Source organism: Salvia hispanica, chromosome 2 (assembly GCF_029641045.1).
Source record: "Salvia hispanica isolate PSC_SH4W2 chromosome 2, Shi_PSC_v1, whole genome shotgun sequence".
Classification (NCBI taxonomy): Eukaryota; Viridiplantae; Streptophyta; class Magnoliopsida; order Lamiales; family Lamiaceae; genus Salvia; species Salvia hispanica.
In genome coordinates, this window is record NC_142693.1 from 23,704,506 (window position 1) to 23,718,034 (window position 13,529).

General features: G+C 32.9%; 2 protein-coding genes and 1 long non-coding RNA gene across 4 annotated transcripts; 2 read left to right on the forward strand and 1 right to left on the reverse strand.

The window, feature by feature from the left end:
• Positions 1-246: 246 nt before the first annotated feature.
• Positions 247-1,715, forward strand: LOC125220228 (uncharacterized). The gene is made up of 2 exons (XR_007176342.2): positions 247-1,460; positions 1,559-1,715. It is a non-coding gene; the product is annotated as an uncharacterized LOC125220228 (long non-coding RNA).
• Positions 1,716-3,495: 1,780 nt separating this feature from the next.
• Positions 3,496-6,289, forward strand: LOC125201355 (rhomboid-like protein 19). The gene is made up of 8 exons (XM_048099465.2): positions 3,496-3,598; positions 3,749-3,876; positions 4,604-4,664; positions 4,791-4,957; positions 5,345-5,450; positions 5,575-5,777; positions 5,866-6,006; positions 6,080-6,289. The coding sequence occupies exons 1-8, from the start codon at positions 3,575-3,577 to the stop codon at positions 6,180-6,182; spliced, it is 933 nt and encodes a 310-aa protein (XP_047955422.1). The 5' UTR covers positions 3,496-3,574; the 3' UTR covers positions 6,183-6,289.
• On the reverse strand, positions 5,631-11,165 carry LOC125201217 (MLO-like protein 12). Of its 2 annotated transcripts, none has more exons than XM_048099356.2 (15): positions 11,015-11,165; positions 10,842-10,899; positions 10,262-10,347; positions 9,320-9,436; positions 9,111-9,171; positions 8,910-8,998; positions 8,547-8,621; positions 8,370-8,470; positions 8,234-8,283; positions 7,853-7,893; positions 7,598-7,771; positions 7,445-7,480; positions 7,265-7,332; positions 7,123-7,183; positions 5,631-7,016 (listed from the first exon to the last, which is right to left on the reverse strand). In XM_048099356.2, the coding sequence occupies exons 1-15, from the start codon at positions 11,138-11,140 to the stop codon at positions 6,510-6,512; spliced, it is 1,650 nt and encodes a 549-aa protein (XP_047955313.1). In that variant the 5' UTR covers positions 11,141-11,165; the 3' UTR covers positions 5,631-6,509. The 2 variants fall into 2 exon arrangements, with proteins under 2 accessions (XP_047955313.1, XP_047955237.1); XM_048099280.2 differs by having other exon boundaries at positions 10,262-10,407.
• Between the last annotated feature and the right edge of the window lie 2,364 nt (positions 11,166-13,529).

The following is a 13,529-nucleotide window of genomic DNA, read 5'->3' on the forward strand; positions in this document are numbered from 1 at the left end:
CCACAAGCAAAAACCATCATTACACATACATCAAAGGAACCCTTTTATTGCATGAATTTAGTTCTATGTGTGCTGTTTGTGTGTTTTCATCTTCTTTCTTTTTAAAAAGGGGTTTGAATGACTGTGATTTCTACCTGCAACATTTTTTAAACCTTTTTTGACCCATTTTTGCCCTTTGATCTCCAATTTTTTCTACTATATATAGTCGTGTGTGTTTAAACTACTAGAGCACCACTCACACACACACACACACACTATCACTCTCACTAGATCTCTCTCTTTCTCTCTCACACACACACAATAACAATTCAACTAGTTGTATTACATGCATGTAGAGCTAGCTAGTTTAGGGTACTGAAGTTGCTAGTAATGAAGCAAATCAAGTGGTATCACATACATCTATCCCTATTTCTACATATATCGTATAAATTACTAGCAATTTGTAGTATTTCATGAACAAATTTGTATATACACGTACTGGCGCACTGCATATATGCCTGGCTCCCTGTATGCCATCTGCAGAGGTTGTCGAAGAAAATCGACGGCCCTTTGTAGATGGCGTATGAGGAGCCAAGCATGTATCCGTACATAGTATATGTGTTCACTTAAAATTTGAATCTTTTGAAACAAAAAATTAAATAGATCTTATTAGATTGAATACTAGGAAGGTTTGTTTGCGCAATAGGAGTTAGATTACTAATTTATGCAAGTGAAGTCCCATTTCACATTTATTTTTTGGCTTGACACGTTTTCAAATTTTATTGTTATATTTGATTTTAATTTAAATTTAAATTTTATATCGGATACATGCGACTATTTTTTGGCACTTAATTTCAAGTTTTCATGGTCAAATAGAAAATTAACCTTTGATTGGGTAAAATTTTTTAATCTTCAACTTCAAATTAGTAAGCTTATTGTTGCTAGTTTATTTGTCCCGTGTTAAATAACTAGCTATGAGTTGATTTGTAGCACATCAGATTCAATAATTTTATATATTCGACAATAAATCACCCCTAAATATTGTATGTATGAAATATACACGATGAGCATAATTAAGATGTTTCCAGTTCGAATATCTTCATTCGTAGAATTAAATCGGGAAAAAAAATTTCTACTAGAGGAAGAATGTAAGCAAAGGTGACTTTCAATGTAGTACAATACTTGATAGGGAATATATTAATTATATACCAACTTCACGTACTATTTCTCTAATTGGGCTAAAAGATGAATCACATACCAAGGGCTCCCCACATTCCGGCCCGACAAGATATCTGAAAGGATGTAAAGCAGCTTCTCAGCGGCCCGCTAAGGGGGAGGTTAACTGCACACGAACGTGAGCCCACAGTCAAGGCTCATAATGGGCATGTGAAATGTTACTCCCAACCTACAGGCTCCAGGATCATGAATAGCTGGTTACGTGAAGAAAATGAACCAAGATTACTTCAGCCTCAAATTTTAGGGTAAATAGTATTACTTCGATTTTCAAATTGTACTAAATTTTATCATGTTTCGGTTTTTAAAATGTCAATGTGGCTCGTTTGATGCCAATGTGTAGCAGAGTTGGAAAATGGATGCTTATCGCTTTTGGCCAATATATGATTGTTTGGGACAAGGACAATTGGTTGCTAAAATCATCAACCTGAGGCTAAAATATGCTTTTTTCTTAAACATTCAAACTGGTTTGTAATATTATAAACTTTAGCGGATTATGTCAATTTCTCAGTTCAAAGCAACCCTTTCTGATGTAATTTACACAGGCGTGTTATCGCCGACATTATATGTAGAAAATTTTATAACTAAACAAAACGACGTCATTATATTTGTGGTGTTAAATAGCATCATTTTGTTTACCACTTGTACAATTTACATAATTGATATAGTATTGCTTCTTTCGAATGATCCATTGTTTCAGTTCACGGATTCTTCTTCTCTTCCACTTCCATTGTTGAAACTCAATCCTTTCATCCGATTTAACCACGCATGAGCTAGTTTTGAAGTAAATTCGAAATTTAACTCTACTTACTCGATCGATCATGGCTTACTTATGTTGTTTTATCACATCACAACCTTGTTCTTGTTTAACATTTCTTACAACTTTGTTGTATTTGCTACAAATTTCGGATGTATTTTTTATTTATTTTTTTGTTTCGGACCCTCAAACCATCCATTTCACTTGAAAATGAGATGTATTGGTTGGAAAAAAGTGAGAATATCATATCTTATTTGACGAACAAAATCTAATTGCATTGGTTTAGCCTATCGAATTTATCAAATACTCCCTCTGTCCCATAGAAATAGCCAAATAGGTCATTTAGGATTAGCACAAATTTTAATGCATAATTGATAAATATAAAGAGAAAGAGAAAAAAAAATTGAAATTGCATAGTGAATGATGGGAACATGTGGTCCATAAACATAAAATAAAAAAGAAGGAGAAAAGGGTTACGTACATAGATATGAGTTGTATCTATGAGACATATAAAAAAAGAAGAGTGAACTACAAAAATAGTCCCTACGTATGCCAGGTCGAACGCTAGAGGTACTCATGTTTCAAAAAATGCAACATACCCCTCTACGTATGGATATAATATCATTTGAGGTCCTTTTTCACTGTTTATAGTCATTCATGCCCTTTTCCCCTTCACTTTTTATTCAATGACATTCTAAGGGTGTTTTAGTCTTTCTTGTTTTTATAATTATTACAATTATTACTTTTTTTATTATGCATTTTTTTTATTTAAATACATAAATTTAGATCTATAAATTAGTCTAATTACAAATTCTAATTAGATTTCAGATAGTTTTACGTATATTTATTTATTTTTTACACTTTTTACCTTTCTATATAATATTATGACATAATTTTATTTTCAAAAACACTTTTTGTAATTAGAATTTTTAAAAATAAATATTACTCTGAAAAAGAAAACGTGCAAAATACAAAATATTTAACAACAAATATAATCTAATATTAATTTGTAAGTATATTAATTTGTGAATTTGTAAGTATATTAATTTGTGAATCTAAATTTTAAGTATTTAAATAAAAAATGAAAATAGCATACAAAAAGTAAAGAAAAGATGGAATTGCGATTCATTCCTTATTTTTTTTTGCATTTTTAAAGACAAAAATGCCCTTAGTGGCATAAATTTAAAAAAGAGAAAGAAAAAAGGACATGAAAGACTGAAAATAGTGAAAAGAGACCTTAAATGATATTTTATCCATACGTAGAGGTGTTTGTTGTATTTTTTTAAATATAGGTACCTCTAGCGTTCGACCTGGCATACGTAGAGGCTATTTTTGTAGTTCACTCTTAAATATGACATATTTCTAGGAGACGAGGTATAAGCGATTGATGTACTATTATTTCTCAAAAGTAAAAGGGCCAACTCGGACATTAAGCAAAGTACAAGGGGCAAAATGAAATTTACCCAAATTAATTTTCTCAATCACATTTAATTGCTTAACCCAAAATCAATACTCCATTTATAAACAAATCCATGTCAATATCTCAAACAAGTTCAACACACAATCCAAAGATTTCCAAGTAGATCAGATCAGTCCACAACCACAATGAGCTCCCAGCAGCTCCCCGGAGTGAGTTCTCCATCGCGGATCACACTCTAACAAGCTCAAAATTCATGCAATTCAGTCGTTAATCAGTCAATTTTTCGTCAGATCTGAAATGGATTCCGACTGTTTCTGATTTTGGTCCTTCGCTGATTCTATTTCTATTGTTTGAATTAGGGCGGAATGAGCAATTACAGTGGATACACAAAGCTGTGCAAGGGATTGGCGGTGGTGTTGGCTGGCGGTCACATTGTCGTTCAGATTTTTCCCTCCGCGGTTTCTTATCTTGCGCTGATTCCGGCAAAGTAATCTTCTCGTTCCTTTTTTAAAATTTAAATATGCATTTTGTAGGTCTCATTGTTTTCTTGCTATGTTTATAATTTGTGGTATTATTGGTTGTGTGCATATACTTGTATTGTTTAATTTAGGTTTAGAGGGTTTTAGCTGGTAGGTTGTTCTAGCCGGCCTGATCTAGGTTAAACTACGGTTGAGTCTCTGTGTCATGCGATCATGGTAACAAGTGAAGTTTCTGGGAGTCAGGGGCAAAATTTGAGGGGCCGAACAATGTGTGCACCGTTAGACTAAGTGTTTGAAGGTTATAATACTTTGAAGAACATTTATGCCAAGGTCTATTATCTATGATGGTCTACATCAATGGCATTGTCTAAAGAGATTGGTGAAAAACCAGAATGATTGGCTAATGTTTCAGAAACTCGTAAGAGAACATTTGATCTGCTGTTTAGGAAGGGAATTTAGGTGGTTTTGTTTCGCTGAAACTGCATGATGTTAGTTCAGTTGCCGAGGAGAAGGTTAGGCTAATTTTATTCTTATCCACTAATACTATTGAATAAGAATAATCAATACATATGTATATTGGATTATAATATTTGGCATGCTTTGTAGAAGGCTTATCCCATTTCCTGTTATATTATGTCAAGATGAAAGTTTAATGCAGTATTGGATTTATCTGTATGTCTTTAGCTACGTAAAATTAAAAACGTTGAAATTGACTTCCTGTCTGATTTGCCATAGGACGATTCCCTTTGCTTGGAATCTCGTAACTGCTGGATATGTTGAACAGTCTATACCTGGGGTATGTCATCTCTTATTCTGTAATCTGTTAAAAGCCGCTACAATTATATATATATATATTTATGCACCTTTTCTTTTGGTCTCTCTCTCTCTCTGTGTGTGTAATCCTATAACTGTAACCTTGCAGGTATTTATCAGCATCATCGGCCTCCTTTTCATTGGAAAGCTGCTCGAACCCATATGGGGGTCTAGGGAGTTTCTGAAGTTCATCTTTGTTGTCAACTTTCTGACATCGGTTTGTGTTTTCGTCACGGCTATCTCCTTGTACTACATTACAACACAGGAAATTTACCTGTAAGTGATGCAAGAAAAGTTTTAACCTAGAGTTTATTTTTTCATGCTCAGTTCTTTAAGCCATTTTAATTTTAATACCTCTATACATATTTGTCGTTCCCTTTTTTGGAATATATCTTGTTGCTATATTCATTGATCATTGGTGTGAATTCCCCTTTACCCAGAGCAATTTAACTTGGCTCCATCTTACAATGATCGAATATGTGAATGCAACATAATTATTTTGCTTATCCATTTGCCTGACTCTAAGAGTTGTATCTTAGTGAATCTTCAATTTGCACCACGCCCCCATCTTCAACACAAGCTCTGGTTCACTAATTGCTTCACAGTACTTGCTGCTGAAATTTCAATCAAGTTGTACTTGATATCCTTTCTCCTTTTTTGCAGCTATATGCCTATTTCGGGTTTCCAAGGGGTTCTTTCAGGATTTCTAGTTGGCATCAAACAAATTATACCAGATCAAGAGCTCTCTTTATTGAAGATAAAAGCTAAAGTAATAAATCTTGATTTTGGAAAGTCTTTTGTTAAATAAATATTACAACATACTAAGTGAAGTCCAAAATCTCAAACCCTCTTGATTGTTACTTATTGATGCCCTTATTTTCTCTCTTTTGCAGTGGTTGCCTTCTATTGCACTGTTGTTGGCTGTTGTTGTAAGCTTTTTCACAACAGATTCAGCAGCACATCTTCCTACTGTAATTTTTGGCACATATATTGGTTGGATTTACCTCAGATATTGGCAAAGAAAATCAGAGACAAAATTAAAAGGCGATCCAAGTGATGAATTTTCTTTCTCTTCTTTCTTCCCTGAACCCCTAAGGTAGTTTACATTGTGAATTAAATTGTTGTCAACTCTTTTTTCTTATAATTGCAAATCTTGGTAGTTAACTTCAGCTTGTGGTTTGCAGACCTGTAATTGATCCTGTTGCCACAATTTTTGAGCGGCTGCTTTGCGGAAGAAGATCTGAATCCTCAGATGAAAGTAGGGGCTATACTCTAGGAGGTTCAGTGTTGCCTAGTTCAGATCCTATTGAAGCATCCAGGAGGAGGTAATCTTTTGTTTGCCTATTACAAAGGAGAGGTTTGATTAGTTGACTGATTAGTTGGCATGCTTCGTTTCAGGGAAAGAGGTGCTCGGGCTCTTGAAGAAAGATTGGCAGCTGAGAGTCTGACTGCTCCAGGAATGTCCGATGAAACTAAAAGAGACGCAGCTGAAAATGTTTAGGAATTGCAACTTTATATATGCTGAATTTCCAGATATGTATATCTTTACATGCTTGTACACCTATTTGTTAATACATAGTTTTTGATTCTATGAAGAATTTTCCGTCATATTTTGGTATGATTATGATATGGATATCACTTATGCATGTTTCATTTGGCTACTGTTTTTGGTTGTGGTTGTGGGGCATTATGTTTTCAGCTGCCTGTCAATATTGTTGCTATATCACAAGATGTGTTCTATAAGTTTCTATATATGTATATCTGAAATATTAATTATAACCAAATTTGTGTGATCATCAGATAAATTCACATATTTCAAGATGTTCATTTACCACTTAGAGCCACTCACTCCTGATGGATCTGGCTTATCTCTGAAAGAGAATTCCTGTGAACTAAGTTCAGTATCACTTCCTTCTATCCGATCAGATATGCTGTTCCTCGCCATATCTTCAATATAGTGGTGGCTGGGATGTGCTGATATAGAGCCATCCATCCCCGCTAAATTCGGCCTATTTCCAAAAGAGAAGTTCTGCGAACTAGTTTCAGTGTCATTCCTTTTCAACTTACCTAGATGTCTGCTCTTCCTCATCATATAATCTATATCACGGTGGCTGGGAGATGCTGATGCTCCTTCACCACCCTCTCTACCTTTGTGGATATCATTATATTTCATGTGCTCACGTAAGAGATGCACTGGGGAAGCACCTCCATCAGCAGGGGTGCTCCCCCGGGATTGCCTCCTCTGTCTCAGTCTCTTGCTTGCTCTTTGGCGCCATGTGCGTAGCGCTGATGCAACTCGCTGACTGAAAATGACTGGCTTGACTGATGAGCCCATCTGAGAAAATGATGATAATAGTCATAAGAGAGTAAATCAAAGTTCGCGTTTATTTTCTGTTAAATCTAGTCTTGTCCTTAGCTATAGCAGTAGCAGTAGACAGAACCTGTGTGACTAACGCATAGAGGGGGAGGGTTACGTAGCTGCAGAGAACCTGTATTGTAACACTAGCAAAATGAAAAAATAGGGACTCTTAGAAGCTCTCGAAATAGTGTGTTGAACAATGGTGAAAGCTGTAGTATACTTACCCCATTGTTATCCTGATTAACATCTCCTCAAGGTTCTCGTGGTAGCAAGATGGGTATCCAAATTCGTACTGAGGAACAAGATATGGTGGTTTCAGGGTTCCGTATTGGAAAGTAAGATATACTTTCTAGTAAAAGATAGTGATGTACGAGACATAATAGATAGATAGCTATGCTGCTTACCCAACTCCAGGCAAAGAAAGCAAGCTGAAATGCATTCTGCAGAAAAAAAGCACGAAAAACTGATAAGATTAGCTGGATCTTAGGATAACTTTACAGACTTATGATTACTCATTCAATTTTAGTTGATCTCTTACTTCTTGAAATGAAAATTACCTGGAAAAGAACAAAGTGGATTAAGAATAGGATCACACGTGGTCGACTGAACCAGAACAGGTCATCGCCAAGCTGTACTACTGGAGTGCCCCTGACTATATCTCCTCTCTCTAGAATACTTGTTCCCATTTTAGTTATGATAACTTGGAATTTCGCCCCGATCAGAAGAATTATCTGCATGTTCATGTTAGTTCTTCGGGAGTCGAAGAAAGTAACGTACTATAGGCTATTAGATATGCATATGTTTTCACTTACAATTAGAGGGATGAATGGCAGCCAGTATTGTGAATACCACCCTATTTGTAGAAATACAAACAACAGAATGGATGGTGAAAAATCATTAGAATCTTCGACTTATGTATATATACTATACAGGAAGATAACATACACTAGAGCGAGCACTATGGAGCTGGGGCCTAGAAACGGGACTATACTGCGCAACTACTTATTGGTTGGCCTATGGTTTAGAGCAGTCTACTTAGTATACCTACTTATGTAGAACCGTATATACTTTTTTTGTCGAATGAGGATGAATGTGAAATAGTTTCTAGGCAAGGCCGTGGATGAAGCCACGACATCTTCCTATTTTCCTTTTTTTTTGGTGGATGTTATATGAAGTGTGATTTCTGGACTCACCATTGGTGTTGGTGAGGAGGAACAGTACAGCTGATAACCATACCACAGGGCTGCATCCGAAACAGAAAACGAGATTGATCATTCGAACTGCTGCTATCTACAGAAAACAAGAAGGAAAGCCGAACAATTGCCTAACCTTATTCCAACTAGAACTTTGAAGTCTTCTTCCAGTGATCTGTTGATATACTTTTGAAAATTGAATGTTGCTTGGCTCTGAGGTGTTGGATTCAGATGTGCCTGCAGTTCAATTGTGTGAAAATGTAGCACTAAGATGCTCGTGCAGAAACGACGTCGCTTTGTTGTGATGACTTACTGTTATAAATCCATGTCTGAGTGTTAAATAGTCCACTTTTGCTACTGATGTGAAAAATTGCCCAAAGAAACAGCCCTTCACGTGAGAAATGGAGATGAATGAGTCATATACTTTGATATATGTATGCAAATTAATAAAATTAAGAAATATGTTTCATAATTGCTTGGTACTAATAGTATAGATTAATTATAAAATAATATCAACTCCGACTTGATTTTGATTTTAGACATTTTATAACACGTTGGAAATAATTAGATAAGGTTGTTGATTTTTTGTTCAGTTTACTCAAGATATTAAAGCAAATAATTCTAAAACATATACTAAAATAAAATAAAATAAAATAAAGGGTATAGAGCTTTTTACAATCCATAGGAGGATGGGATACTTGGTCCAAAAACGCAAATGCCTTCGTGAAAATGTTGTCTCCCTCACAAATCTGAACCTCTCCGGATCTGCAACCATTTCGAAACTAATTTTTGTTGACGAATCAAAATGATAAAAATAGATTATTTTTGATGAACATAGGAAGTACTATAATTTAATTATTCATTTAATTATAGTTACCATTGTTGCATTGGTAGTTAACCGTCATTGTCTCTTCTTCCCATGATTTCCATTTCTTTATCTGTATCAATACTCTCAGTAAACAGTTAAAATATTTGACAAATCTAGCAAATCTGCATATCATTATCATACAATTATTGCATATGTAATAATCATTGATAAAATAATTATACGATTACTTATAAAAATAGGAGAGAATAAGTTATTACCTTTAGTCCACCCAAATTTAAGGTTGTGACGCTGCATATTATGTGAGAAACAGCCAATGCAAAAATGAATATATGAAGCTGGTTGATGCCATATGCTGAGACGAGTTGTACCTTGTCCTAAATGTTATACCCATAATAATAAATTAATAATAATAGTAACAATAACAACAATAATAATATACTGCAGGTTCTATTAATCACTTTTATTAAAACTTTTCCATCGTACCACTAGCTTAAAATATTCAAATTAAGAAAATATTACTAGAAAATGATAAAGTATTACTTTCAAAAAGATAAATATCATATCACGGATATGTAATAATGGTTGATTATCATGAAAATTATAAATATAATAGTCTTTTCATGAGAACATATAAACATTGTACCAGTAAATGTATAAACTTATTACATCCGTGATAAAAATTAACCACGTTCTAATTAAAATAGAGTAAAGGGTAATTTTAGTCCAAAATAAAAATATGAATTTAGTCCAAAACATTCACTTTTTGAAAAACATGTCCATAACAAATGAAATCGTTGTCGGAGTGGTCCTTTTTTTACGGTTCCGTCAAAAAACTAATGGTCATGCCACTATGCAATTAGCGTTAACCGTTAGTTTTTTGAAGAAACCGTAAAAAAAAGGACTACTTCGTCGACATTTTCATTTGTTATGGACCCGTTTTTCAAAAAAGTGAAAAATATTTTGGAAAAATTCGTATTTTGGTCATATATTTGTGACAAAAATTGATCTTTACTCTATAAAATACTATGAAATTTTCGCCCCACGGTATCATTTAACCATCCATCCAACAAAAGATAGGATTCAGACCCTAGTATTGTATTCACCCAACAAGAAGATGCATCCACTTAAATTTTTGTGACCAAATGAATAGTTATGTTCACACTATTGTGTGTTGGACGTGGTTCTTAAGAGGGTTGTACCTTTGGACATGGATCTTGATATTGTTTACCACTTTTCTCTTTGCAAGGATGCCATGAGTGTCCAACGTTATAGGGAACGCATAATTCTGAAAGGTATTGTTGTAAAATTGATAGCAGCAATGACATGAGCCCCAACAGCATAAGCTCTTAAATATACCAAAAAAATTGAAATATAATTAGTAAAATTATAATATCAATACACAACACAACATAAAATTCAGTTACAAAAATATATCTAAAATAACACTAACGTAGAACTCCTATAAAATATAATCAAATGCAAACTCTAAATATTGTACAAACTCCAAATTATGATCTAGAAAATGTAAACACGAGATGACAAAATAGTAGCAACAGAAAATGTCAACGGTTGATGTTGTGTTGATATTGTGTTGACATTTTCTATTGCTACTATTTTGTATATGTTGATATTTTTTAACGATACAGATCATAGTTTGGAGTTTGTACAATATATGAGTTTGCATTTTATCACTCCGTACTCCTATATTTTTCTTGATGGTATCTACATGGAAATACTAATTTATAGAGTAAAAGGTTCGAAATTACTTATCAAATTAACCTGTTTTAATCTTTTCAAGTGCTTCACATAGAGACGATCTTCTCTTTTTATTCAACCACTGCAACCAAAATACACAATAAATTCCATGAAATGTTACTATATTTGGCACACTCACAAACAAAATGAAATAGAGAAAATATGGTGTTAATAGAGAAAATATGATGTTGTATTACCGATTCAATAACATGAAAGAATTTCTCAACGAGAATTGATATAGCAATCAGCACAAAGCAAACCACCGCCACCGCCCACGTCGCCGTCGACTCCAACGACCTCCCTGTGTTCATTACTACGGCCATTCTCTCGCTCTTTCCTCTTTTGTAAGTATAAATTTGATTGAATTTTCATATACTTGCAAGTTATGTAATAAATTTATATATAAATAAAGAGAGAGAAAAAGAGAGAGATTTGGTCAATAGAATTGAAATTACGAGTCAAGTGATTATGATAGATGACCTTGTCTTCAACAAATTAATTTTAAGTTTGACACAGTTGTAAATAGATCAATTAATTGGCAATTTTGATGTATTTGGAGGTGCAAACACGTGTTATTAAATTAATAAAGATGATTAACTTTTACTAGTTAGAATAAATAAACACTATCAATTAAAGAGATTAATTGCATGTCAAGTAGTAGCTCAAAATGTATTTAGTTAAATAAGTATAAATATTAACTAGCAAAGAAATTCAATATTTATAGATCAAAATATCTTAGTGGGGTTGCAATCACTAGCTATATAGGATATATTTGATCTTGGATTGTTCTCCTCAAGTTGACAATCCAATGATATTTTGAAAAGTCACTGAGAATTTGGAGAATAATGTCAAATCGATCTTTAAATGGTCATTGAAACGCTTCATAACTTAACTTGAGCTTTGAGTTTTATAACGTAAATTGAGATAATTAATTTAGTAAATAAATTAAATTCTCAGCTATTGAATTATTTGGGCTATGATGGTCCTTTTTCACCTTACTAATACCAACAAAACTTCGAATATATGTCTGAATTATTTGTATATATAAAGAAAATGTGATCGATTATAAAGTGTATTTTTAAATAGCTTGTTTTATAATTTATTCACGAAATTCATAAGTTGATACTAATATTTCCATTATATGACTTAATCATCTAAAGTCATTTTTAGACTAATCGTGTCAAGATTCAACTGATATTTTCTTCTCTATTATGACTTAATCATCTATAAGTCATTTAAAGACGTAACATATCACCATTTTTCTAAGAAATAAATTTGAGAAAGATAGCATAATATGACCGCAGTATATGATGTGTATATCATTCGTGTATGAAGTGGTCTTACGATTCTTTGCATTTAAGTCCTTCAAGTCTTGACTATTTCAAATGTAGGCCTAGTTTTTGGCAGGATGTTCGTCATGAGTTCGATTTATCTTTTTTTACGTACTCCTCATGTCCCATGTTAGTCGGACTTTTCTATTTCGGCTCGTACCAAAGTACTTATATTATTTATATATTAAGTAAAAAGGGGAGTGATCAATTGCTAACTCATCATTTAATTGCTAACTACAACTAATTTAAGGCCACATGATTTTAAAAAACGTGTGGTTTACAATTTGCCACGTGTAATTTTCGTTTTTATTAATTAAATCGAAAAAATTAAAAAAAACGTCAAATTAGGGTTTTGGATGAAAATGTCAATATTTCGAAAATATCAACACAATGTTTTGAGAATGTCAACACAAATTTAGGATTGACATTGTATATGCTTTATATTGACATGTTATCTTAGCTGTATTGACATTAGTCTGTGTATGAAAAATACGAAAATTCTAGATTTTTTTTTTCAAATTTTGACGTCGGAACATATGCATGTAGTATATCGTTGGAATCCTTATAAAATTATCTTTAATTTGATATATGTTATATGAATTTAAAGTTTTGGGATTTCTTTTAAAAGTTAGTTATAACTAACTTGACATTAATACCTCACTAACTTGACATTAATACCTCTATTGATTTTTATTGGAATTAATCCTATAGCCTTATTCACGTTTTTTGTTGATCGTATTGACATTTTGTGTTTAATGATCTAGACCTTTAATTTAAATATCTAATGGCTATTATTGAGTTGTAGTTAGCAATTAAGCATTGAGTTAGCAATATAACACTCCCCGTGAAAATTAAGGTATTTAATTAATATATTGAAGTTAATTAAGCATTCTATTATTAAGTGATATCTCTCTATACTTAAAATACTAGTAATTTAATTACATTAAAAAATTAATTCCAAATTAATGACCTAAAATAAAAAGTGGAGTAATATGAGACGGAATGAGTATAATTTATTGAAATTAAAATGGGGATGTTTTATTTTTTAGGTGGATGTCGGTATTTAAGATATTGGAATTATAAATTTGAATTTCACTTATACTTTTTAGGTCGAATATGTCTGTACAGAAATTGTCGATATAGTACTATAATTTTATTTCTTTCTTTAATCTTTTGACCTACGGATAGTGATTGCATAATTCTCCTCCTATCAAGGAAAAAAATATAAATAAAAATACGAATATAGAAATAAAAATGAATGAGTATTTACAGTGACATGATATTGTAGTGGTATATTAGATAAGCGAGGACAAGTTGGACAGTGTCAATTTCAAAGCTATTTTTTAATTGGTTGAAATTATGGGTACTTAAAAGCCCATTA